This window comes from Sorghum bicolor, chromosome 1 (assembly GCF_000003195.3).
Source record: "Sorghum bicolor cultivar BTx623 chromosome 1, Sorghum_bicolor_NCBIv3, whole genome shotgun sequence".
Lineage (NCBI taxonomy): Eukaryota > Viridiplantae > Streptophyta > Magnoliopsida > Poales > Poaceae > Sorghum > Sorghum bicolor.
Genome location: NC_012870.2, coordinates 72,186,212 through 72,213,451, shown reverse-complemented (window position 1 = coordinate 72,213,451; position 27,240 = coordinate 72,186,212). Strand labels below are relative to the sequence as shown.

Genomic DNA, 27,240 nt, shown 5'->3' with positions numbered 1-27,240 from the left:
CGATCGTGGACCGTCGACCGATACTGGGGGCTCGGACGCGACGCTGGACTCTGGTTTTGCCGTTACGCGCCCTTTTTGCGCAGCAGGTTGAGAGAGACCGACGGTGATCTGTTGTGTTCGCTTGGTACTGTTCGCTGATTTCATATTCATCAAACAGAGCAGGGATGTGTCGTCCGATATGGCCATATGGGCCATAATTTCTCAGTCCGGTAAATAAAAAATATCATCCTCAGAACAAAAATCAAATATTTTCACATATATAATTAATATCATTAGATAAATATATTTTATAATAAACTTATTTAAAGATAAAAGATATTACTAGTATTTTCTATAAATATAGTTAAACTTAAAAATATTTTATCTGCATAATCTCATACTGACACCTTGTATAAAAAGGAGAGAGTATATTTCTTTTTTAAAAGACATTGGACCTCTATTTCTACTTTTTCTTTATATGATGAAAGCTCATTTTTATGTTAGGAGGTGGAACCATGGGACTAGTACCCCCGGCCTCAAGGTGGATAGGCGTAGTCTTAATCCATACCGATATGTCACTTACACACGATTAGATTGTGCCACTGACCAACTCCAGAGCCATCCAATCCTAAATCAAAATTATTGTTTGCAGAATCAGGCAGCAGTTTAAGGGCAAAACCAACTAAGTGTTGTCCTTGCAGATTGTTTATGGAAACTGCTCAAAGACAAGTTGCCTTGGCTGGCTAAATTCGCTTTGGTAGACCATCAAGCAGATGGTTCGTCTGTACATTGTGTAGTTGGTGCATAGGTGAAGCTCTATATCATCCATGGTGATTTCTAGGTGATAGCAAGCTATATTGGTCTTTTGTGGTTGCATGACTGATTAGATGTGAGATTCACATGGCCAAGATGTGGCTACAAAAAACGATCTTGATGGTGGTTTGGCTCCTTCTCCTTGCCCCTTCTCTTTTCTTGCTTCAACACCAATATGAGGGGAAGAGAGCACTTCTTGCTTCTCTCCTAGCAATGCAATGGTGATAGCCGCATGTCTTTTTTCCATAAACACGTCCATTGACGCGTGTTTCATTAAGAAAGAAAATATACTAAAAGAATAGCTTACACAACGTGGATACAAGAGAACCCATAACGATCGAGATGCTTTGGGGGGTCCTTGTGTTCCTTCCCTTTTGTTAATCTCTACTTTTTTTTTCTTCCTCCTCCTTTTCTTAGGTTTCTAAGTGTTCTCCAGTGATGAACTAGCTAGAGAGAGTGGGGGTGAGAGAGAGAGAGAGACCCTTTGCTAGTGGACCAAGGGAGAGGAAAGTTGGACAACTCGACACTAGCCGATGAGTGTTTTTGCAGTTGTAGTGCTGTCATATAACACAATTTTGACAAATTCGAACAAGCTTGGCATTGTTTATGACAGACCATCTAGGACTATTGTCGGACAATCCGTCATTGCATAATAATGCCAAACTTAATAACTTCTGATATATAATTTTCCCAATCAAGTTTTTGGTGAATTCAATGACGTCATGATTATGCTTATCGATGCTTGGATTGCTACACTTGAGTAGTGGTTTGCCTTTCACTTGGTTATGGGTACCACCAACAGATTGTTGTGGTGTTATTATGGGTGTCAAGGGGACAATATGGAAATGGGAGGCTATGAATGCTTAGAATACCTGGACATACAAGTGAAAAAAATCAGTCACAATAAACTTAGATAGGTTTTTGTTTTTTACGGAATGCAAGAATAATTTCCCCTTACGCCTAACATGGGCAATTATTAGAGTGGGTTCTAATCATAACACTATCTATGTTGGGTTTGGAAGAAAATAATCAAACATAGCCTCGATATTTCTTTTTTGAAAACCAATGGCTTCCACAAGAGGGCTTTTGAATCCAAAGGATAGAGATCTAGGCATTATCAATACTACAACGATGACACAACCACAATTTACTAATTCCTTTTAGTGAGGTGGATTTTTCCTAGTGTTTTAATATTCAAAATTTAGTATAAACTTTGCCTACTAAATATCTCATAGTGGGATTCCTTAATGCTTTGATTAGTGATAGTATTTTATTACTATAGAAAACACTAGGAGAATTCTGCTATTTTGGTAGTGTGAATGAATGTTTACTACCTCCAAATTATAAAGTCGTCTTAATTTTTCTAGCCAGAACAACTTATAATTTGAAATCAAGGGAGCAGTAAAATGGAGTTAGAAAGTTACTCCGACTCCAGGAGAACATTGGTACAAGTTCCTAATCCTCGGCGTCTTTCGACGAGATGGCCTGCTCATCACAACTAGCAGCAAAGTTCGCCAAAAGTTGAAGCAAGCAGCACCACTTTACCCACACGGAAACGCACAGATACATACGTTACATGACAGTATGACGATCATTACAAGTACTAAAGCTGTCACAAGCGTTGGGTATCTCTGATAGTATCCGACGATCGACACCGATCCCTTGGTATATTGTACATCATCACACACGCATCTTGACGAAGACTCAGGCTCCCCACGAAACGATCAGCGATGTTGCTGCCGCCGGGACGCCCCATCCTCGGAATCAGCGCCGTATTCGCTTGTCCCGCTGTACTCGTTGCTGTACTCGCTGCTCTCGAAGGCCACCTTCCTGAACCTGTTGATGTTGGACGCGTAGTTGCCGCCGGAGTCGTTCTCCGAGCCAGAGCTGAACATCATGCTCTGCCCTGGCTTCACCCCCTCGTTCAGGTCGTCCAGCGACGCGTCCCCTTCCAGAGCACGAACAATCTGCAGAAACGGGGACAGAGGGCGAAACAATTCATTCATGGTAATGTCGAATATTTTCGCATCATTTCGCAGGCTAGGGGTCTCGAACGCAAAACTTAGGAAGCCGAAGCTGAAATCCACCGGCCTGTTTCATCTTGGGCCGCCGCTTGGCTGAGTGGCGGACGGCGGCGGCGGCGGAGGCACACATCCGCTCCAGCTCCTGCCGGTTGATCCTGTTCTCCAGCCGCGGGTCCAGCAGCTCGTCGAAGTTGCCTTCTCCGGACAAGGCGTGCGCCAAGAGGGGCCTCGCCTGCGCACCACCGTCGTGAACGTGTGAGTATCGAGCGTTCGAACGCTTGCATGCATGCGCGAATGGAGGTGCAAAGGTAACACAATACACAGAGGGAGGCAGGCTAGACTACCCAGTCAACCAGGCTGTCCTCCATGTAGTTCGTGGGATCAATCGGTCTCTTGCCGGTGATGAGCTCCAGGAGCATGACGCCGAAGGAGAACACGTCGGACTTGTCGGTGAGCTTGCCGCTCGACGCGTACTCCGGGGCCAAATACCTGCACACATATACACAGACAAACGGTCATCCAGGCACCTATTGTTTTCTTTTTCCCCTGCATCCTTCGTGTCACCGACTGCACGCTTTGCCGCTGCCGCGCGCGGCGGCATGGAGCTTACCCGAAAGTTCCCATGACGCGCGTGGAGACGTGCGTGTTGGTGTCTGTGGTCAGCTTGGCAAGTCCGAAATCCGCGACCTGAGATGTATCAGGGCGAACGAGTTACAAATTCACTCCGGTGATCCGGTCGATTTTTTTTTTGTTTGTTTAGTCAAACGCGTACCTTAGCCTCGAAATTTTCGTCCAAAAGGATGTTGGCCGCCTTGATATCACGGTGGATGATCCTGGGGTGGCCTTAATTCACCATGCATATCGTTAGCAAGAAAAGGAACCCGTCAAAGATGAACATGGGATATACCTCTCAGAAAAAAAAAATCGTCAAATAAACAGAAGGAGCTAATCAATTTGGAGCTTACAATCTTCGTGCAGGTAAGCCAGGCCCTTGGCGGAGCCGAGGGCGATGGCGAGCCTCCTCGGCCACTCCATCACCGGCACGCCCTTCCCTGCACCCACCACGTACGTACGCATCCATCACAACCAGTAACCAGAATATAATGCCACTCAAGAGCGCCACGCGCCGCGTACTGACCGTGGAGGTGGTACTCGAGGGTATTGTTGGGCACGAACTCGTAGACAAGCAGGCGCTGGGAGGAGCCGGCGATGCAGTACCCGACAAGGGTGACGAGGTGGCGGTGGTGGACTCGGCTGATGATCTCCACCTCGGCCTGGAACTCGCGCTCGCCCTGCCCGCTCCCGGCCTTGAGCTGCTTCACGGCCACTTCCTTGCCGCTGCCCGCGAGCACGCCCCTGTACACGTACCCGAACCCGCCCTGCCCCAGCACGTTCGCCGACGAGAAGCCGCCCGTCGCCGCCGCCAGCTCCTCGTACGAGAAGGAGCTCTTGGAGAACCCCAGCGACGGCATGCCCGGCGACGGCGCCGGCACCTGCCCGGCAGGCCCGTGAGAGCCGCTCATGTCCCCGCTCGCCGGCGAGTAGGGCGCGTGCCAGCCGTGGTCCATCGCGCTGTTCTGCCACTTGGGCATGCTGTTCGCGTAGAAGACGTTCCCTGCACGTACGCGCGCCCTGTCAGTGTTGTTACTCCGCACTGTCGCCGGCCATTTGCATGTCGTCGATCAGCGCAGCGTGTACCGTGCTCGTCGGTGTAGTATGGCATGTTCATGTGCGGGGGCTTCTTCCTCTTTTTTTTCTTGAGGCAGCACACGCATGCGGCGATGCACATCAGCAGGCCGAAGGCTAGGGCACCGATCACCACGCCGACCACGATGACACCTACCTGTGTTGCCTCGTTGCTACTACTTCCGCTCTTGCTGCGGCCGCCACTCTTGTTGGAGTCACCACCGCTGTGCTTCGAAGCCGGTTGTGACGGCGGGGAGTCCCTTGACGGCGCTACCGGCGGCGAGCCTCTGGCCGCAGGTGCCGGGGGTGACAACGCGCTGCTATTCTCCATCGGCGCCGGTGGCGGTGACACCGACGGTGTGAGTGATGGCGGTGGCGAGCCCAAGCCTGGGTCCGAGTCGGAGGGCTCCGGCGACGAGTTGAAAGGAGATGGCGACACATCGTCGCCATCAGCTGGAGTGGCCATGATTAATGTTTAACGCCTTAACGGGGATGGAGTTCTCTCCTAGCGAGGAGGATGATCCACCCCACGTCCCCACCCTCTAGAGGGTGGGCCAGGGTTGGATTGGAATGGCGCACCTCCTCCTCCCGTCGGCGTGATGAACCCCTGCAATGCAAGTGCCGCCGGAGCCGAGATTAGAGGCGAAAGGAACGAAGCCGGTGTAAAAAGGCATCAGAATGTGAATAATTCACGCGCTCATGTCGTACCTTCCTATTCTCGTGTTCTTCTGCGGAAGAAGCGAAGGGGTTGAAACCGAACCACGGAGACAGAGGAAAGGGAAGTAGGCTCAAAGCGTCACATTGCCCAACCTCCACCGCACCGCCATGCGACCATGCCATATTTCCAGGACGAGAGCCGTTGCCCTCCTTGGTAATTTTTCCATTTTTAGCCTCAGTGCCTAAAGGGATGCTGTCGGCCACATTTGGATTAAGATGAATGATCTTAACCTTTGAGACAATAAGCTCGATCATTTTATCATTCCTTTCCTCTTAAAGGAAAACTCTCTTTTCATCATGCTTGTGGTCATAAAATTTTAGCAAGGCCTTGTTTATTTTTAAGATTTTCGTCACATCGAATTTTACGGTACATGCATGAGTATTAAATATAGAATAAAAAATAACTAATTACACAATTTGTCTATAAATGTGAGACGAATCTTTTAAGTCTAGTTAATCCATTATTGGACAATAATTATCAAATATAAACAAAAGTGTTATAAGGGCACTCACAGTGCATACTTTATCATAGAGTCTAAAGTTATTTATTACCTTGAACAATGTGAACTTAGAGTTTAAATAAGACTTGGAGTCTTATTTTTTTTGTACCTCTTTCTCCAATAAATATGATGCCACATCAGAAAAATACCATAAATAATATGTAATTAATTGTCTTGGATTCTGTGATAGAGTCTTGTATTGTGAGGCCTTGTTTAGATACGAAAAGATTTTGGATTTCGCTACTGTAGCACTTTCGTTTGTTTGTGGCAAATATTGTCCAATTAGGGCACTCACAATGCAGACTCTATTATAGAGTCTAAAGTTATTTATTACCTCGAATAATGTGGACTTGGAGTCTAAATAAGACTTGGAGTCTTATTTTTTCTATCTCTTTCTTTAGTAAATATGCTGCCACATCAGCAAAATACCATAAATAATATGTAATGAATTATCTTGTACTCTGTGATAGAGTCTTGCATTGGGAGTGTCCTTATGGACTAACTAGGATCAAAAGATTTGTCTCGCGATTTACATGTAAACTGTGCAATTAATTTTTATTTTCGTCTATATTTAATGCTTCATGCATGTGCCGAAAGATTTGATGTGACGAAAAATTTTAAAACCTTTTTGGTTTGTGTTCTAACCCATCCAAAATGTTTATGATCTAAACAAGTCCTTAATGCGGTTGTGTCGGAGTCGCGCATAGGCACTGGCGTGGAAGTAGCACGTGTTGGCGTCCCCCTCGCGTCCGGACGTCGTGCCGCCTCGCGCAACGCTCTGCACTTCCCCCTTTGCTTCCACCGCGCGGCCTGCTCCTTGATGAACAGCGCCGCCCGGTCTCTGCAGAGCTGGCGCCGCTTAGTGTTCCCCTGCAGTCAGAGCTCGGTCCTCGAACAGGTCACATTTTAATATAACACTCCTCTTAGTTTAATTTATTCCAATCTAGAAAATTATGTCTGTTATCTCCAAATAAACTCATCGACGCCTATGATAATTCCAATAAGGAAAAATATATGAAGAGATCTTTTGTAAGCTACAACAATCGATCTTACGTTTTGCGATTGTCTTAGTCCTTGTTTGGTTCCAAAAATTTTTGCAAAAAAATTCAGATTACCTGTCACATCGAATCTTGCGATATATATATAGAGCATTAAATATAGATAAAAATAATAATTAATTGCATAATTTATCTGTAATTTGCGAAACAAACCTTTTAAACTTAGTTAGTCTATGACTATGATTGGATAATATTTGTCAAATACAAACAAAAATACTACAGTGCTGATTTTGTAAAAAAAAAATAGAAGTAAACAAAGCCTTATGCTATTTTATATGCCGCTCTCTGGTGTTCTCTAGCTTATCTCATGAAGCCAACTATGTACTGGAAGCGTGTATACCAGCCATAGAGAGACCCTAGACCACCTATCTAGCTTATTGTACATATCAGTTACTCTCAGATATGTCTTCCATCAGGCTTTATTAGTTTACAACGCATATATATCGCGCTGCAAAAAAAGGAAAAAAGGGAAAAAAGAAGAGCTAATAATAGTCATCAGACGAGCACGTACGCTGCAATCTCGACCGCATCCTCCTACGTAGTCTAGTCTACTACGGGTCTACGGCGCATCTACTACACTGGACTGCTCACTGCTCCAATGCGCGTCCCGGGGGCTTGCATTGTTTTTGCTTGTCTAATTTGACTCGGCGCCATGCGAATGCGATTGCTGCTGCAAGCAAGTGCAAGGCCACGCACGCACATGGCTGGTGGAACTTCGACGCGAAGCAATTCTCAGGACGCGACAGAGATGGAAGGGAAGCCGCCATTGCCCGTTTGAGCTCGGACGCCGAGGGGCCCCGCATCCCCGGCCCCGCCGCCTGCGTCTCCCGATCGGGCCGGTTGGATGCTGCGCGCCCCGGTATCGTCGTTGCTAGCTGCTGGCCGGCCTCGTCGCGTGCGTGGGTCTCTCTCTTGCCCGCGGGCTTCGCGCGGTCCACATCATATCGTCGGACGTCGGTTGGCGGCACTGCAGCACGCCGCGCGCGCGGCCGGCCGTGTTGCACTTAGCCACTTACTCGCCATATATACATGCTCGATCGGCCATCCATCCCCCTGGCAGACGAGACGCACGCAGTGTGCTAGCTAGCTGCTAGTTCCTTCCACATAAGTTCACACGATCGAGTGTAGAAGACCGGGATGGATCCAGCCGTTCCGCCGCCAGTCGACGTCGAGGCGGCCGCGGCAGCAGCAGCAGCAGCAGCAGCACGGCCGTCGTGGACACAGCAGATGGCGCGCGCGAACGTGGGGTGGGCGGGGACAGCAGGCGCAGGCTTAGTGCGTCGTGTGGCGTGGGCGGCGGCACTCTTCGTCTTGGGATGCGCCGCGGCGGGGCTCGCCCTGTTCGCCATGAGCCTCCCCGCGGCCGACTCCCGCCTGCTGGAGCTGGTACGTTCTCGCTCGCGGCGCTAGCTTGTCAACTGCTACGTACTGCGGGCTACACTACTCCTTCATCAATTCGCCTTTCTTTTGAAACAAATTTAATTCGCCCCTTTGGGATCGTCCCCACGTTAGAGCACGGCAATAATAATGTTCTTGCTCCATTTCGTGTGAAATTTCTGCATATTCGTTCTTGGGCTAGCTTGGTTCTTGGGGGCCGACCGCCGGCCGGGCCGTAAAGCTTTCTAGCATCATTTCTCCTCAAATCGACCAAGGACGACGGACGCGGCGTGTAACTGACCTAACCATGCATATGTTTATTTGCTGCGACTGCGGCCACTACTGCAGGGGGCCTGCGCGCCGACGACCCATGCTGAGATGGCGGACCTGCGCACCGCGTCGCAGGGTCTGCTTCTGGCTGCCTCCACGCAGGTGCTCGCGGCCACCATGGGCCTTCTCGTGCCGGCGCGGCTGGTCGCCTTCTTCGCCTACATTCTGGGATGGTTCACCGCTGGCCACGCCGCCGACGTCCTCCAGATGCTCGTCGCCTGCCACGGCACTACTGCCGACGAAGACATCTCGTCCCACTACGGGCTCTTCCTCGTCGTGCTGTGGGTGTCTGCCGTGGGCGCCATCGTGTCGATCTGCTGGTGAGATCATCACGTACAGCTATAGCCGGCCCTGCTGTGCATTCCATGACACACTGCAGGGTTGCACGTACGCCAACGCCAGATCGTCTCCAGGCTCCAGCCCACGCAAGAAATTAATAAAAAAAAATGTAGTACTCGACACTACTGGATTTGCTTTCTTTGCCGAGAGCCGAAAACCCTCGGCAAAGGCCCAAAAGCCCTCGGCAAAGCCCACATCGCCGTCGAGGAACGTCTAAGTTGACGTCGTCTTTGCCGAGAGCCGGACTGGCCGGCTCTCGGCAAAGAATTTTTATTTTTTTCAAAAAGTCTTTGCCGAGAGCCTGCTAGGTTGGCTCTCGGCAAAGGAGGACTTTGCCGTGAGCCGCCCAGGCAGACTCTCGGCAAAGACTTTTTTTTTAAAAAAAAATCTTTGCCGAGAGCTTAGCTAAACGGCTCTCGGCAAAGTAATTTTCAGGATTTTTTAAAAAAATCTTTGCCGAGGGCCGTGGCAGTAGCCCTCGGCAAAGACACTACTACAGCCAAAAAAAATTACAATAATCAAATGAAGCAGTTAGCAATATATATATATATATATATATATATATATATATATATATATATATATATATATATATATATATTATCAAATCTGACCACATCACAACACATAAGTCATAGTCATCATCCAAATATACAAAGAGTAGAAGTAAACTATCTAAGCATACCACATTTGTTACAGAAAATAAACTTTCAAGATTGTTCATTCATAGTTTGTGTAGTTCAGGAAACACATCCTTTACAAATAAAATTCAATTTCCCACTGCTCTAGCTAGATCCATACTACTAGTCTTTGAGATATGAATGGATTTAAGTGTCTTTCATGGAAAGAACGTCTCAGGTTAACGAGTTATGTATTCGGATACTGCAAGGCACAAAAGGCAAATTAAATTGTGTAATCATTGAGGAAATACAGCACCAGCACGCTGATAAATCAAATCAAAAGTACGATGAGTTCTGAGTTTAGTACTATAAATATACTAGGTAAAGTAACACTTTGAAGATGATAAAAATATTAGGTAGCTAAACCAGGAACATGTTCCATTTATTTGTGTTATTGCAATGTTCCAGATGGTGAAACAAACACCACTTACTTTCTACTAGTAAACCTTTTGTTTGTTAGTACTTGAGACCACATATAATGCTATAAAATATGGTCGCAATTTATGCATGAAAACAAAATTTGAAAACATTTACCAGCATCTCTTGATATGTTGCGTAATACTGGGGATATCTTGCACGGGCACCACCAAAAGCTTCTTGCCAAGTGTCTATCAGAATTAGTATCTTCTCTTTGACGTGATAGTCAGGCTACAGATCGCACGAAATAACAGATGAGACATTATTCTTATTACTGAATAGGGTTACTCAGAAACAAAAGCCCAGAAATTTGTTTGCCAGGGATTCAAATATGCATGTCCATGTCGAAGTGGCAGGTAAGAATGACACAGGAGAATATTAAAAGGCACTTGCATCTTCTTCTTAGCTATCACCATTTCATGAAGTATATCCTTCTCAGCAACTTGCATATGAACAAAATCACCACAGTTTTTAATCAAGGTCTCCAGCAACTGAAAAGGAAAAGGGAAACAACAGTAGTAGCTTAGTACAAGCTTACTGATCAGTAAACTGTTGCCTGCTTTCAAGTTTGAAGTATGAACAACAGCCCCAACAGATTAAATTTCAGAAACTAACATTGTTCGATTACATATCTCTGGGAGAACGGGTGTATGCTGGGACAGATCAAAGAGGATAATCTAGGATAAAACAGTAAAACAGGAAGCCTAACGTTCTAGAGATAATAAACGTTAATAAACGTAGTTACATTACATAGAACAATATGTTATCCCTGTCAATATTTTCTTGTCATGCAGTATCGTTTTTTAAAATGCCAGAGAATTTTCTTAATAAAACAAAAAATAACAAAGTTACATTAATGTTCTGCAAGGCACAAAAGGCAAATTAAAAGATGGTTACAAAAGTGTGCGACACTCTCAACTTGTATGTATTCGGATAATATCGATGCTGCTCAGTTATTATAGTAAGAAATAGCAGCACTATATTTTCATTGGCAGCAGATAAAAATGCATGAGGACAGAAAAAAAAATCTAGTATATATAATCTATTTAGTGTTTCATTGCGAATGGCACCAATCTTAGAATAGACAATCTGATACTTGTGCAAACACTGTAATTGGCACGAATCTTAGTACATATACTCAAGTTAGATCAGGTAGGCAAGAGTTTCATTTCGCTGGGCATAATTTTATTAAATAAATCTACATAATATGTAGTACCTAAGAGAATAGATCAGCTAGGCAAGAGTTAGATCCCATAAGCGGATTCCAGTGCGGGGCCGCAGCGGCGGTGCAGGGCCACGGCGGCCGTGCGGGGTGCGGGGAGGCGGCGACGGCGCACGGGGCCGGGGAGGGGCGGGGACGGTGTGGGCCGCCGGCGGCGGATCTGGTCGGCGGCGGCGGTGCACAGCGTCCAGCGGCGGCGGGGCGCTGGCGGCGGCGGGTTGGGCGTGTGTGTGCGGGCGGCAACGGGTTAGGGTTGGGCGCGCGAGGGGCCGGGTGGGGATAAAGCAGATATTTTTTTTGGAAATACCCTTTGCCGAGAGCCACACAAACAGGCTCTCGGCAAAGAAATAGGCTAGTTTTTTTCCTATAAACATCCTTTGCCGAGAGCCAGCCAGTCCGACTCTCGGCAAAGAACCTTTGCCGAGCGCCATATGGGCAGGCTCTCGGCAAAGAGGTGTTTGACTTTTTTATTCTTTTTTATTTTAGACCTAAGTTTTTTTTTTGTTCTTGTGACCCAATTTCTGAATACATTTCAAAATTTTGCATCAATTTGACTTTTTTTGCTATATTTAACTAATTAATCTTGTTTCTTTAATTTTTTCACATAATTCAAATTTGAACTGCAGGTACATAGAATATTGGAACTCAATGATTCCAAAAATGATAGTCAAGATATTCGGTGTATGTTGAGGTCGTATCCATAGCTACACGTGAAATCTCAACCCTCTCGCTGACGTAACATGTTGAGGAATGTGAGAGAAAAGTGATTTTTAATTATATAAATTCCAAATGAAGTCCAAAAATCACGAAACTTGGCGATGTGTCGTGTTATCACATGTGGAGGCTGTGGTAAAAAATTCATAAGATTTCGAGTAAGGTGCGGCACCGAATGTCTAAAACCTAGACTTCTCCATAGGTGATCAAATATGATCACATGCGGAGATGTTTGGATTTTAGACATTTAGAGTCGCAACTTGCTCGAAACCTTATGAGTTTTTTACCACAGCCTCCACATGCGATAACAAGACATGTCCCCAAGTTTTGTGATTTTTGAAGTTCATTTGGAATTTATATAATTAAAAATCACATCTACGACACATGGATGGTTATGTTTCGTATATAAGACATTCAAACTTTTGGGTGAGTTTATGGATATAGTCTCAAAATGCACTCTCAAACATGAGTATCATTTTTCGAATGGCTATATTTTATTATTTCATGAACCTGCAGTTCAATTTTACTTTTTCGAAAAAATGCAAAGAAAATAAATTAATTGGTGAAATATAGCAAAATGTTATAAAAAGCTCCTAAATTTGAACATGTGCTTGTATACAATATGCAAAGGCTACAGAAAAAATTTGGGTCTAAAAATTAAAAAAAAAACTTTCCTCTTTGCAGAGGGCTAATTTAGGCCCTCGGCAAAGGAGCTCTTTGCCGAGAGCCTAACGGCGTGGCTCTCGGCAAAGGTGACGACAACGGATGTCCTTTCATGGCGCGGCTCCTTTGCCGAGAGCCTATCTTTGCCGAGCGCTAGGCTCTCGGCAAAGCTGGCCTTTGCCGAGGGCGTGGCTTTGCCGAGAGCTAAGCCGTCGGTAAAGGCTCTTTGCCGAGGGTTCTATTTGGCTGTCGGCAAAGGCAGTCTTTGCCGAGAGCTAGCTCTCGGCAAAGCTGGACTCTCGGCAAAGCTCCCGTTTCCTGTAGTGCGATCATGCTATCGCATGCATGCACATCTATCATCCAATAGTATACTGGAGTATACGTGCTAATAATCAGTCTGCTAATCACCATAGATCGCGTCCACTGTCGTGTCAATTGTTGGCCTACCTACTTCCTAGGTAGCCTTGATGGTTTATGTAGTCTATGGTTCTCATGGAGTCCTATGATTTGTATGAACAAAGTAGTTTGGCACTAATTGGTTTGCGGCGTTAATGACAGCTGGTTTTCATCTTCTAGTTAAGTGAAGCAATGCAAATGCTATTGCTATTGCTGACACGTCGACATCTTGCCATGTGCTGATGTGCAATATCTCATCAACTGAAATGCAATCCCTCTCTCGTTGTGTATTTATATATACTGATAAACTAAAAGCCTGTTCGCTGGTCCGAACGATCAACCAAATGTTCAACCTCGCACATGTCATCGATCTCTTGCCTTCGTGGAAAAGGATCACCTCCGATGCATCCATGCATCTTTTTGAACAACTAACCACCAGCGCCATCGTCATTTTGTTTTCCCCTACAGAAGTAAAATATATGCATGTGCAATATTGTTTTTTTGCTTATGATCTTCTCGATTGCAGAGAAGAGCAAACTGTGTGTCATGTAAATGCTGCACAAATGTAATTTCAGATAAAAAGGGAGATTTGTAAATTTGTGTGTTCATCATCAGTGCCTCCAAAGTTGAAGCGATGAGAATGACTACAATTTGCATCACATCGTCAAAACACACAGGGCCGCCATCTGGTCATCACCCTGTTCGAGCTCTTTTACCGTGCCAATAAATCTTTCTCAACCGTCCATTTCCTATCTAATCTAATGGCACATATGATCCGGGACGTGTCATGGGCCGGGCGGTCGGAGCTAGCAAAGCGCCAGTAATTTTTGTTCTCAGTGGAATGAGGAGTCTCGCTAAGTATGAGAAGAAAGACTAATGTCAAATACAGGGACTGCGCATATATTTGCGTGCTAGATCGGAAGATATGTCAAATTTTAAAAAAATAGAAATTAAGATACCAAACTGTTGAAAAGAGGTCTTTTTTATCATTTTGCTAAAAAATATTATGGATGAGGTAGTCATTTGTCAAGTGTTGGAGATGCTACATCGTAAAAGCTAGGCGGCTTGTTTCTCAGCTCCACCTCTCGTCTCACTTCACATCGGCCGTACAAGTACATGCATGCTAAAATAGCATGATGATGATGTCATGATTCGCTATAAATTTTAAAAATCTATAGTTCAAAAATTAAACATTCAAATTAAATTTGGATTATACATTTGATATAATATTTAGGAAAAAAATTGTTATCGAATATTTATCTCATGAAGAGATAACATTTTCTTTGTTAAGTAAAGACGATGTTCTAGGTTCAACAAACAATCTTCTGTCTTCACAAGAAAAATATTCTTGGTTCATAATAACAATATTTCAAATTTAAGAGAACAAATTATATGCTAAAATGCAATAGTATTATAATATCTATGAAAATAATATATATGTTTTTGTATTTACTATCTTCTATATAGAGTTAAGGCCAACAACAATGAATTTTTTGAACTATGCATATTTTAATGAAGAGCATCACACCGGCACTAGCTAAACAACAAAATAGTCATGGGACACTAAGCATGTCGTTATAGAAACATACCACAATACAATAATGTTTTGGTACATCAAACAAATCAAATATAGAATATACATAAATAATTCACAAAACTACTCTCTTCATATAGGATTTATAAGTCGTTTAAGACAAAGACACAGTTTTTAAATCACAACTTTAACCTTTTATTTTTATAAAAATCTTTAGAAAAAAATGATATATGCATATTTTTATAAAAATATTTTTCAAGATAAATCTATTTATATATTTTTTATATTGGTAAACTCAATAATTTAAAATTTTATTGATAATTTATATTCTTAATGTTTGAATTAGAGTCGGGCAACCAAACACCTAAAAAAATCTTTACTTCCATAAATTTTATCCGCGACGCTCGCTCTTAAGGGCATAAATCTATTTATATATTTTTTATATTTGTAAATTTAATAATTTAAAATTTTAGTGATAATTTATATTCTTAATGTTTGAGTTAGGGTCAAGTAATTAAATACTTTTAAAAAAATCTTTATTCTATAAATTTTGTCATGCGACACTCGCTCTTAAGGGCAAAATAAACTTTAGTCCCCCGCACAGGTGACCAGGTCCGTCCGCAACTCCTTCCTTCCACCTCTATCCTCGTGACGCCACCGCCTACCACGGCCCCATGGCCGCCGCCTCCACCTCCCTTTCCCTTGGCTTCTCCTCTCACCACCGCCCAACTCCCAGAATCCGGTTCCAACCCCAGTCCCAGCCGCAACCACCGAACGCAAAACCCCATAAACCCCTCCGCCTCAGCCTAACCCTCACCCCGGCGACCGCGAAGCCCCGCCTCGCTGCGGCGCCCGACGACGTCGCCGTCGCTGACATCGTGGAGAAGGACTGGTCGTTCCTCGAGTCCGCGGGCGCAAACCTCCAGCGCGCGCTCGCCGCGGGGGCGCTCTCGCCGGCGTCGCGGGTGTTGGCCTTGACGCCCACGGTGTCCTTCGTGAGCTCGCTCCTCGCGTCCTCGCCCTGCGAGCTACTGGTGGCCGCGCACGAGTCCATGTACGTGCTGGCGGGGGTCAAGGAGGCGCACGACGAGGCGAGGTGCTTCCACCTGGAGGGCGGGGGTGGGGGCAGGGGCGGCGGCGTGGTGGAGGCCGTGCCGGAGAGGTTCGACGACTTCGATGTCGTGTTCGTGTGCTACTTCCCTGGAATGGGAGTCTCCGCCGCGGCGCTCCTCAAATCGCTGGCCAAGAGGTGCTCCAAAGGTGAGACATGTTGAAATGTCACCTTATCCTTTCTTAGCTTTGTTGTTTCAGACTTCAGTGTAGTGAGCCTGAGGTGGTTAGAAGGATGCGGCTTATTACGCTGTGCATTGCTTTTTCTAAACCATAGCTAAACCATTTGAGATGGCTAATTGGTGGGGTTGAGAGTTGAGACATTGATTGATAAGGTTGGATAATGTCATACATTTTATGCACAAATGATTTGGATAGCTAATTTGGCTTTGTTATTTTAGTTTAATTGAACAACAGTGATGCAATTCATGGAACATATTTATGGTTGTGATTATGCATACAAGGGCGTTCTGATATGTTCTGTTCCTTTGAGTTGTGAGGTTAGTTTTAAGGACTGGTAGCAGGCTGCTAATATAACATTAGCATGCATTACTCTTTATAAGTTCATTCGAGATAGTGCTATGAATGATCAATACTTCGATATGTGTGATCAGGATTAAAACTATGCCAATACCAAAAGCATATCCATTTCAAGTGAATGGTGGCATGCAATGGTGGATTGGGAGATGAAGAGGGAGCTATATGATAACTTATCAATGCTTCATTTGCTATGAGAAAACAGATGGTGTGTGCTAGGATATTGTAGGGACAAAAAATCTAAATGAGCTGCAAACGAGTCACAAAGTGGTAAATAGGGCACCCAAAATAGCTGAGGCAGTGTAGAGTTTTGACATCCAAACCCAACAATCCAACCCACCAGGAATCCAGGTTCCTAAACAGCAACCAGCTTTTGGACCTTTAGCTTTTCACAATCTACAATCCACAAGCTGCTTTCCAAAATTTCTACCCGAAACAAATTGAGCCTAAGCCTTGCCTAACAGATATCAAGCCTGTCAACTCTCATTAGCCTTGCTGCGCCTATAGAGAAAATACAAGACATGTTTAAGTTTGAAACTTGAGATTTTCCTGTGTGAGTGCATCATATTATTGTTTTTTGTTACACATGCAAATTTTTTTGTTTCAGTTTTAGAACTTGATTTAATAATTTTTTTCCCCAGGAGCAAGAGTTGTCATGTTCTTAGATCAAGGCAGACAGAATTTTGAGCAACAACGGAGAGAGCATCCTGATGTTGTAACTTCTGATTTGCCCAGTAAAGCCTTCCTGGAGAAGGCTGCATCTGGGAACAAGTATGAACTAACAGAGTTCGTTGACGAGCCTAGCTTTTACCTTGCTGTTTTGCAATTTCAAGGATGATTTTTTTGCAATATTTGTAAAGCAAATTGTGACTGCCTGTGGGTTGACGGGCATGGTTTGTGGGAGTGTCGTATGTATCTCTCTTTGGTGGGCTTGTTTAAACATGTGGCGCGACGTCCAATTGGTTTGATGAATCACCCAGGCATCTCATGGTTATTATAATAGTATGACATTCGTAAAGTTCGAATATTGATTCTTAGTGTTCTATATTAAGGAGAAAGTCAACTTTTGGCCACCGAACTCTTAAATCTTTGGCCATTGAGCTATCAAAACCAGACAACTTTGGCCCTTGACTTGTTATTTGTCTATATATATATATGCATTTTTCTAAAATAATAAAAATATGGCTCTATCATTAAAACACATGACTAATTCATTTTAATTAAAATATATTATGAAGTTAGCACCAAAGTTTTTTCTAAAAAAATACAATTTATCTATTTATTTTCTGTCAATAAAAGAATATAATTCTGGTTAATTTGTCTAAAGTTTAACCAAACATATAGGTAAAAATATTAATATTTATGACACTAAATAAATATAGTATGAAATATATCTCATGAAAAATTTAATAATGCTTATATTTTTTAGAATGCAATTCTTGGTTAATGTGTCTAAAGTCTGATGTCAAATCTAAATAAATATAGATGTCTCATGACAAATCTAATAATACTTATTTATAAATATTATTTTTTTTATTTGTAGTGAGTTAAACTCAAGCTACTTTAACTTGGTAATCTGTAGAATTGCGTTCTTTGGTGGACAGAGAGTGATATTGTGCTAGAATGACGCTCTTTTGTGGATGAAGTGATACTATGTGCTAGAATGACATTCTTTTGTGGTCGGACGTGGGAGGGAGTGTACTCTATTTAGAGTTTTTTTTATCTTACTTTGTTTGCTAGTGTTTTATTGCTAGTAGTCATGACTATTCTTTATTTAAACTATTCTTTTTGCATTGCATGATGTTTAAGTCACTGGTTTATTTATTACTTACTCATCTATCAAAATACAATAAATCATTAGGCATGAATCCTAGATAGGATCAATACGTGGAGCATGACGTCTATGAGGTTTCTTGGTGTTACTTTTGAGATCTCTATACCCTGAATCCATTGGATCCTTTTGGTTGAGCTACTGGTTTAATATAGCTCAAAGTGATAACTTAAACAAAAAACGACTAGTAAGATCCAAATAACTCTAAATAAAACCCTCTTATATAGATTGTATTTTTAGAAAATTTTGGTAGTGGTTTACTGTTTTTTATTTAAAAATGGATCTGTTTTGAACTTTTAGATACTTAATTATATCTTATTTTCAAGAAAAACATATATGCGCAAAACGCTGTTGAAACCAGCCTTATGGGTAAAGTTGTTTGATTTTGATAGTAGATGGCCAAAGATATGCAATTTTAAAATTTGATGGGAACCAAACAGGACCTTTCATTTCCCGGTTAACATGTTCTCAGTTGTTACTTGTTAGGAGCGAACCATGAACCAATCAATACATATCTACGTATTCTATATAAAAGAATCCAAGATTCAGCAGCATTGCGGATTAGCTAGCTTTTAGCACACACGGTAACAAACATAAATGTAAACGAAGATACAGACACCAAGAAGAAAATACCAACATCCTTTATTTTTCTTCGGAGAACACAAATCATTCACGAAGTGCAGCAAGAGCCAGCAGAAACGAAGGGTAGCAGGTTTGTCACAGTTTTTCTTTTATCTACATAAACGAAAATATACCATTATCTTTCGAGGAGAACAGGTTATACTCCTTCACATCTGCCTGTTCCCTCGAGCAATGCTGAGCTTGAACCTGAACCAGTGGTGTTCTTGCAGCCAGCTCTTCGCTCTTATCTTTCGATGACGGTGTTACAGGCGAAGCTATTGGCAAGTTGAATTGGAACAGAGAGAAGGATGCATCCGCATTCCATGGTTTGTTCTTGTCTTCTGAGAGATCTTTTAGACCCGACTTGTTCTTGTCTTCTGGGGGATCCATGCCTGTTGGCATAGTCAACTTTGAATGGTGCCTCTCTAGATTCATGTCTCTCTGAGTATGACCAGCAACCTGCCGATGTCCATTTTGAAAAGGCGGTGACAGAGGCATGGCTCTAAAGCTGGCTGAGGCCTTGTGAATAGGCTCTGGAGGTATATGGCTGAAGGCAGGAGCCATGTAAGGATAATCAATAAAATGATTCCCAGGTATTCCGAATACGAGCGGACTAGAATATAGGTGGGATGGTCGAGCATACTGGAAGTTTCCATTCGTTGGTGCAGCCCAAGGACGGTCATGAAACCCCATTGTTATTGGCGGACGTTGAGGTGCATGCATGCCTTGGTAATGCAGCAGCTGGTCCTGGACAGGGGATACATTGTACCCAAACATGTCATTGTGTGCTGGGCGGGTGGCTTTTGGCTGGTATTCTCTGAAACCATTTCCTGCACATGCTTCAAACAAAGACCGTGAAGCAGCTCTTGATGATGGTGTGCCTACTTTGCTGTTTATTCTCTTGGGTGATTCCTCAGACTCAGAAGACGATTCCGGATTTTGAGTGCTCGAAGAGGTTGTACTGCTGGAGCTGCTTTCCCTATCTCCCTCGCTCATGCATGAAGAGGAGCTATCAGAACCAGCAGAGTTCGTCATCAGCTCTTCATCATGCCTGGAGCCTTCATCGTTTTCTGAGTAACAATTTGGTTTATTCACCATAGGAGTACTATCACAGGAAGTAGTTTGATTTGTCCCACCATTTGCACATGGTTGATCTGAATCACAAACATCCCTGGTACTTTCAGAAGCCTGAGGCTGTGATTCACATCCTACGCCGAACTTTTGAGATCTGCTGTTATCAAAAACCACATGTTTCAGTGGATCAACATTGTTTATTGAACCTGAATCATGAACTGTGTTGTGTAAGTTAGTCTTCCTTCGAGCATCCATAGGCTCCCATACTTGCTTTGGGATAGCATTTTTCTGTGTACAACCAGCACGGTTTCCTTTTGACACTATAAAGTTATCCAATGTATAGCATCGGTGGTACTGCAACCTAGGTTTCTCAACTCCTGATTTTCTTGCTATCTTCATCTCTCTGCCAGATCTAGCTATTGGCAAGAAACAGCTGTCCATAACTCCAGAGTCTTCCGGATGGCCACAGCTGCAAGAATTGTATGAGTGCCTCTCTCTTGTTCTGTTATTTGAGGTGGATGCTGCGTTGCAACTTCTATCAATACCTTTTGTCCTTTCCCTTGACTTCCATTGTGATTCACCAATTCTTCCAGATTCATCTTGGCAGTCATCATACCAACAGGACTGATCTCGAGGAAAATCCTCTCTTGACCTTGGACTTCGTCTCAAAGACTTGGATTGATCTGATGTGCAAAGGTCACTGCTGTCCATGGGAGAAAATTCTGTAACTGCATTGCACTGGACACTGTCTTCTCCATTAATTTCTGTACATGAAGATTGATTCACATAGCTGTCAGGAGAGCACGGATTCACAACTTCAGCACTATCTTCCTCTTCCGTAGCTGAATCTCTCAAGTCCAGAGTATTTGTCGAATAATCATTGATAGATGTTGAGGAGTTGCTTGGAGCTGAAGATGAAACATCGTCTGGTGACTTTGATTCAACTAGTCTTTTCCCTTTATTATTGTCCTTTTCTTTCAGCCTTTCTTTTCTCCTGTTCTTCTTTTCTCTTTCTCTTGTTCTCCTCTTCATCCTGCGCTCTTGTTCTTCACGCTTTTCTTTCTCCTCTTCCTCAAGAAGTTTGTTCTGCAATAAATGCAGCCACAGTTGATGTTCACAAATATGAGCAAGTTAACCTTATCTGAATTTTATCTAGAGGTATAATAAGCACCTGTTTTTCCAAGGTAATGATTTCTTTGCATGCTACATGAACCCGCTGTTCCAAAAGTTTTAAAGCAAGGGACACAAAAACACTATGTGCATTTTGCTGTGCTGTACCTTCCCTGAAGGCCTTCTCAACCTGCAAAGATATCCACATTTATACTTAATGCTTGAATTTCTGAGAAATCTAAACAGGTAATGGTCAGATGCTGTTAACTACAGTACATACTCAATAAACAACCATGTCTGAAAGCCACATAATGCAGAGACTAGAAACTATATTAGCCATGAATCTTTTATAGGTACTGAAGTTACAATCAACCTTGCTGCCCGATAGTAGATGAAGAATACAAAAAATATTCAAGGTGTCAATCCCAAATACAATCTTCCATTGGTAAATAAGGAATGATGCCAGAAAAAAATATGCTAAGACAAACAACTAATAATTATTTAAACATTACTAAATCAGGTGGCACACTTATAGAAGTCTTCACACAGGAACCACGGAAACTGATAAGTCGATAGACTTTCTTACTAGTCACATTAGTTGTGAGCTGGTTAGTGAACTGGTCCAACTAGAGGATGTGAGCTTGAATATACAGCTAGCTAAGTCATCTTAATCAGTTAGAAATATAGAAAAAAAATCAAGTAGTTTTACTTCGTTTGAGTTGAAAGTTGAAACCATTATATCAAATATTGATTTCCAATTATTCCAGTAATTTTTTTGGTTAGTACCTGTTCTTTGAATATTACAGCAGCAGCATCCAAAAGAAATTCTCTTGCCAGTTCAGGGCTCTTGGCATGTTTCTGTGGATGGGCACCATCACCATCAAAATCATTTCCATCCCTTTCCATGGCATCATCTTCCTGCATACATTTTCATCGATCAGAATAATATCTTTTAACACCAACAATGAATGCCCTATTTACGTTTATCTCAGTTAAAGATGTTGCCATAAATGGCAAGTGACGTACATCCTCTTCCCCGGCCTCTTCAGCATGCTCAAAGAAACTTCTAATACTTTCGCCCTTTGTCATAGTCACAAAGCCATCACCCACCACTAGCCTGTGGTGGACACATGATTGACCCTTCAATGCATGTGCTTTTACACACATCTCTGTGCACTGGCCATCAAGCCTCCAAGCTCGCAGCGTTATGAAGTAGTCCTCAAACTGATCAAGATCGATTCCATTTCTGTGGACTTGTGCATTCATTCCAACATTTTCAAAGCCAAAAATATCAGATTCTCCTTCATCTGTCCCAATAGCCCATTCAAAGTGATCATAAGATTCATATGGCTCAGATAAGCACTGGCGCCAATCAACTACAACAGCATCCTCAAACACCTGAAAATCAAAGCAGCCAGATTTGACTCACATAAGAAGTATACATAAGGTACCAAGCAATCAAATGGAAATTTTGTTGGTGAGGTGGGTTTTAGGAAGGCATCCTCACCTCACACTGAAAAGCAGTATCTGCAACACAAAACCAACTGGTGCAGCGAGGCTCCCTTCGCATGCGCTTCAGTTCCTTCAGCTCTTTGAATTCACGGATAACATTCCTTCGACACTCTCGGCAAAATCTCTTGCTATCAAACCTGTTCACAAATTTCCACCAAACTGTTTGAATTTTAACCTGATCTATAGGCTGTTGCTAGAGAAATCCCAGCAGATACAAGACTAGGACTACTAGGAAAAAAGTTACTTGAAGGCCCAACAGAACAAGACAGAACCAATCAGCAACGTAAAAAAAATGGCATATACTACTATTCAAGCATTAATCACTCTGATCAGTTGAGATTGCACCTGCAAAAACACCAGCCAGCCAGCACCAATAGCAAGAAAATCTGGAAGCGGAAAAGCAGCAGCAGGAAGTAGCACTTCCGATCACAGTGCATATATAAAATTCCAATCAATCTTCAGTGAGGCTCAGAGCAGCTTACGAGTACTTGCAAGGTTCCTTCTATAGAAGGCTTGCATTTTGTTGGACACAAACATTCAGGTTGTTATTAACTCACTAGTTTAGCTTGATTACTTTTTGTTGGTAATCCGAATGCCTATGCTCACCTGTACATAAGTTTTTCAATGAAATCTTCCTCCTTCATCCGCAGAAGAGATGATCTAGTTTCTTCACCAAGTGCTGACCAGAAATCCACCAGTGTATCACATGAGAGGTGGGCAGTGTGTAGAGCACACATTTCTCTCATTCCATGACCCCTATAATTAGCCATCCCTTGGCTAATCCATCCTCTGCCACCTGCACCACAGGCATCAGGATAAAGCATTTCCCGTTCCCTTTCTCTTGCCCGTGCATTGTCAAATACCTGATTAAATTCGAAGGCCAAAATGCATTAGGCTACTAGAGGGTTAAATGACCGACCTAGAACTAAAACTTCAGAGTAAGCACCATGATCATATTTACTGATTACTTCACATAAAGTAACACAAAGGACCAATATAAAAAATAGGAAATTACTTCACAATCATATAATCATCAATAGAGCACAGACAGAAAATAAGAAGCCCAAGTTACCGCACACTTACATTCTGAAGCACCCGTAATGATTTCGCTTTTATAAAGCAGTCAAGAAGTGTAAGGACACCATCTTTTGTGGTTGAAAGGCCTCCCCAGGGGTGAACTGATGGGTCCTGAGCCCCATCTTGCTCTCCTTGTGTAATTCTTGACTCAGTAGCTGTCCTCAGACAACCAATATCTGAAGTGACTTCTTGCTGCAGTGACTTCCCATAGATAACAATTTGTGCAAAACTATCCAGAAGCAACCCATTGCACCTTGAGCAGTAGAAATTCTTCCGTGCTTGTTCAATGAGAGTTTGCTTATCCAATTTGAGGAGTTCCTGCCGTGCTTGAGCAGGCAAGTCATTCCAGAACTGAAAAAAAAAGATCAATTCACAGCCATAAAGTAGTCAGTTCCTCAATTGAGAACTTAGTTGCTGAAAAGAATATCTAGTAGAATGAACTCGATGACAGAAACAGCTTGACAAGAACCAACCTTACAGAATAACCTATTCAAGAGCGCAATGTTACATTCACAAACTCAAATAAAGGTGATGGTGATGCAAGGCTGCTGTAATTCAAACATAAAGTCATCATAGAAGAAATGGCATAAACCTTGAAAACGATTACAGAACATGTGACAATACCAAAATGGAATAGACGAAAGCATGTTTTAATATTTGAGTGCAATCACCAGTTTTGTCCAGTATGAAGTGCTAAGATTTAAGAGTGAAGACTTCACAGTTTCGTTGAAATTAACAAAGACTCATCACAACCTGATGATTTCATTTGATAGCAACTTGATAAAAGTTTTTGAATTATGCATTCCTCTTTGGGGCTACAGTTTACATTCCTAACTTCCCATGGCAGTTTGTTTTCTTAAGCAGTGTTCCTACCAGGCACCAGTGACATTTGGCAGACATTATTGCCAGATGCCAGAGCAAAAGTTTTTCAGGCCACTAAAATTAAACATCAGGACAGACTTTTAAACCCTCACTTCTCAAATCAAGTGCCTGAATTGTTTGAAACAAAACCCATCTAACCAAAACAGCAAAAGCTAGTCAAATTTCATACAGAGCAGAATGGGAACTCCAACCTAGCAGGCTAGCACTCCCCCACTACCACAACATTGAGGTACGAATCAAAAGTGCAGCTATACCGTCACTGACTCGCCATATCTTAAGGGCAATGCACTAGAATTAACGCAGAGACAGTACAAATGAGCTGCTACAAAAGGTCAAAATTACCCCGTACGCTTATCAGAAGCAGCAACAAGCGTAACCTGATTGAACTCCACTAACAGAATTTGCCGCACAAATGAATCCTCGACTCATCAAACAAATAAATAAATCCCGAGGCCAGCAAATAATTCCCTTCCATCCAGTCCCCAAACCAACATGCACATGCAGCTTTTCGCGACTCAGGAGCTGAGAGAACCAATCAAGCCAGGCTGAGGGGGCAGGGCACCAGCTTCGTCCCAGAAGTTACGCCAGCGCAGCAGGACGGACCTGCCCCTAATTCCCATCACCCAGATCGAGCTCAGGATACGACCGAAGCAGAGGGCACGCGACGGTACCTTCTGAAGGCGATCGAACGTGATCTCGTCCCGCCGGCGCGACCAGATCCCCGATCCCGCTGCGGACGCCACCCCCGGCATCACGTCCTCCCGTCGCCGCCGTATTCAACTCAGCTAGGTCCTGTCGCCCGCTCCGTGGCGCATCCAATTCCCGCCACCGAATACGACGACGACGGCTCCTCCCGCCAACGGCCCTCGGGGGATGCTGCGGCGAAGGGTCCCCTGAGCTGCTGCCGGGTCGGATCGACCGCGGCGGTGACCGAGAGGGTTTCAACGCGATGAACAGGAGGGAGGCGGCGAGGCGAGGCGACGCGATGCGGGGTAAAAGGCGAGGAGGATAGCGAGGCGGAGGGGGGGGACGGAGACGAGATGGGGGGGACTGGGGGAGGAGGGAACGCGACGACGCCGTACGCGTTTTTAACCGTCGCGGTTAGCGGGCTCGGAACAGCGCGTTTTCAAGTTCGCGGTGGCGGTCTCTGGCCTGGCGACGGGTGGGTTCTAGTGAGGTGCCGGCATTTTTACAGGGGTCGCAAGGTAAATTTCGAGCTGCGGCGCACGGCTGACGATCTGGCGTCAAAAATTTTACACGGGGTGTGTTTTATGTTTAGAACCTTGTACAAGGATAAAATTGTTACCCTCCTAGTTTTAGGACCTTGTAGGTTTTTTTTTGTGACTTTAGGACCTTGTAGGCTTGCAGCTTACTGCTCATCACTAGCAGCGTCTGACAGCCGAACTTTAGCGGGAAAGATTTACACGCATGGTCACTTTTGTACCGGAATAAAGCGCGACCTGCAGCTTTACTAACTGTGGCCTTTTTCCCATGTTGTCGCCTTCGATGAAGAAATGGTATGGTTGGCATGGCACGTGAGCTATAGCAATATAGCACAATGAATTTTCCTGAAAATTTTACAGTATGATAATGAATTTTCTGGTCACTATTGTCACAGTATGTCGGCTTCCAAATGAGTTTTCTTTTTCTTTTTTTTTTTTGCAAGTGGTTTGAAGCGATGACTTTATGCTTTAGCCTTGAAAAACTTGTTTTAATTAAGATAAAATATGAAGGCTAGCTAGACTAATGAGCAAAAATATCTTGAGGAATAAAATCTCCACCCGGAATACGTGTGAAAATGATGTACATTGGCATAACACGGTGGCAAGCTTCACAGCATTAATAGTGGAGGACCAATAAAAAGGATTTAGATGCAAAGTTGTGATGGCGCCTCTAGATCGAGCAACTTTTGTGTGGCATGGGGCCAATCTTGTCATCAAATATGAAGCGATCACATCTCCGGGCAGTTGTAGTTTATTTACCACTCCTATTTGTTTTTAATGAAATCGGTTGAGCTCTATGCAATTTACAATAATAACAACCAGAGAAGCAATAAAAGTGCTAACCTAGCACAATCTCTCGGGACGGCGTGATCTTCAATGTTTGCAACATACTATAAAATTTAATTAATGGTACCACGAGTTTTGTTGCCTGATTATCTGAGTACAGGAAAAATGCGCAAATACACGCTTTCTCGTTTCATCAGCGTACGAGATTTGCTTTTCGCATTTGAAGTCCGCTTTCCCATGTTTTGGAGGCACTTAGGCCTTGTTTAGTTCTCCACTCAAAAAGTTTTCACTTATCTCATCAAATATTTAAACGGAGTATTAAATATAAATAAAAAATATACTAATTACACAGTTTGGTTAGAAATCACGAGACAAACCTTTTAAGCTTAGTCAGTCCATAATTAGTCTTAAGAGGTACGATAACCTACATACACTAATGATGGATTAATTAGACTTAATAAATTTATCTCGTAGTTTTTAGATGAGTTATGTAATTGATTTCTTATTAGGCCTTGTTTAGTTCGCAAAAATTTTCAAGATTCCCCGTCACATCGAATCTTTGGTCGCATGCATGGAGCTTTAAATATAGACGAAAATAAAAACTAATTGCACAGTTTACCTGTAATTTGTGAGATGAATCTTTTAAGCCTAGTTACTCCATAATTGGACAATGTTTGTCAAATAAAAACGAAAGTGCTACAGTAGCCAAAAACCCAAAATTTTGCCAACTAAACAAGGCCTTAGTATCCGAACACTCCTTTCAATATCCTACGAAATATCCGATTTGACATACAACTATTTTCCATTCTCCAACTTAAACAAAGGCCTTATGGGTAAAAAAAGAAAAGTTAACAAGGACTCCTGCTAGTAGCTGCAAGCGAAAAAGAAGGGGAGGGAGCGGCCCCGACAACCACAACAGTAGCGAAGCGTTGAGGGGCGGCGGCGGGAAGGGAGGTCAGCCTTTTCTGGAAAATTGGCGGTACGTGCTGTGGGGACGGACCATGCTGTCACCTGGGTCCCACCTGCAG

General features: G+C 43.4%; 3 protein-coding genes and 1 long non-coding RNA gene across 4 annotated transcripts; 1 reads left to right on the top strand and 3 right to left on the bottom strand.

Moving 5' to 3' along the window:
• On the bottom strand, positions 2,176-5,306 carry LOC8056842 (proline-rich receptor-like protein kinase PERK5). The gene is made up of 9 exons (XM_002465553.2): positions 5,211-5,306; positions 4,515-5,109; positions 3,955-4,431; positions 3,782-3,868; positions 3,589-3,659; positions 3,427-3,503; positions 3,161-3,305; positions 2,884-3,048; positions 2,176-2,759 (listed from the first exon to the last, which is right to left on the bottom strand). The coding sequence occupies exons 2-9, from the start codon at positions 4,966-4,968 to the stop codon at positions 2,517-2,519; spliced, it is 1,719 nt and encodes a 572-aa protein (XP_002465598.2). The 5' UTR covers positions 4,969-5,109; positions 5,211-5,306; the 3' UTR covers positions 2,176-2,516.
• LOC8085241 lies at positions 9,442-10,642 on the bottom strand. Its single transcript, XR_002454120.1, has 2 exons — positions 10,038-10,642; positions 9,442-9,705 (listed from the first exon to the last, which is right to left on the bottom strand). It is a non-coding gene; the product is annotated as an uncharacterized LOC8085241 (long non-coding RNA).
• On the top strand, positions 15,035-17,159 carry LOC8056841. The gene is made up of 2 exons (XM_002468167.2): positions 15,035-15,709; positions 16,738-17,159. Exons 1-2 carry the CDS (start codon positions 15,124-15,126, stop codon positions 16,932-16,934), a joined length of 783 nt encoding a protein of 260 aa, XP_002468212.1. The 5' UTR covers positions 15,035-15,123; the 3' UTR covers positions 16,935-17,159.
• On the bottom strand, positions 18,517-25,268 carry LOC8056840. Its single transcript, XM_002465551.2, has 8 exons — positions 24,875-25,268; positions 23,328-23,672; positions 22,851-23,107; positions 22,240-22,381; positions 21,759-22,130; positions 21,519-21,650; positions 20,794-20,922; positions 18,517-20,708 (listed from the first exon to the last, which is right to left on the bottom strand). Exons 1-8 carry the CDS (start codon positions 24,953-24,955, stop codon positions 18,663-18,665), a joined length of 3,504 nt encoding a protein of 1,167 aa, XP_002465596.1. The 5' UTR covers positions 24,956-25,268; the 3' UTR covers positions 18,517-18,662.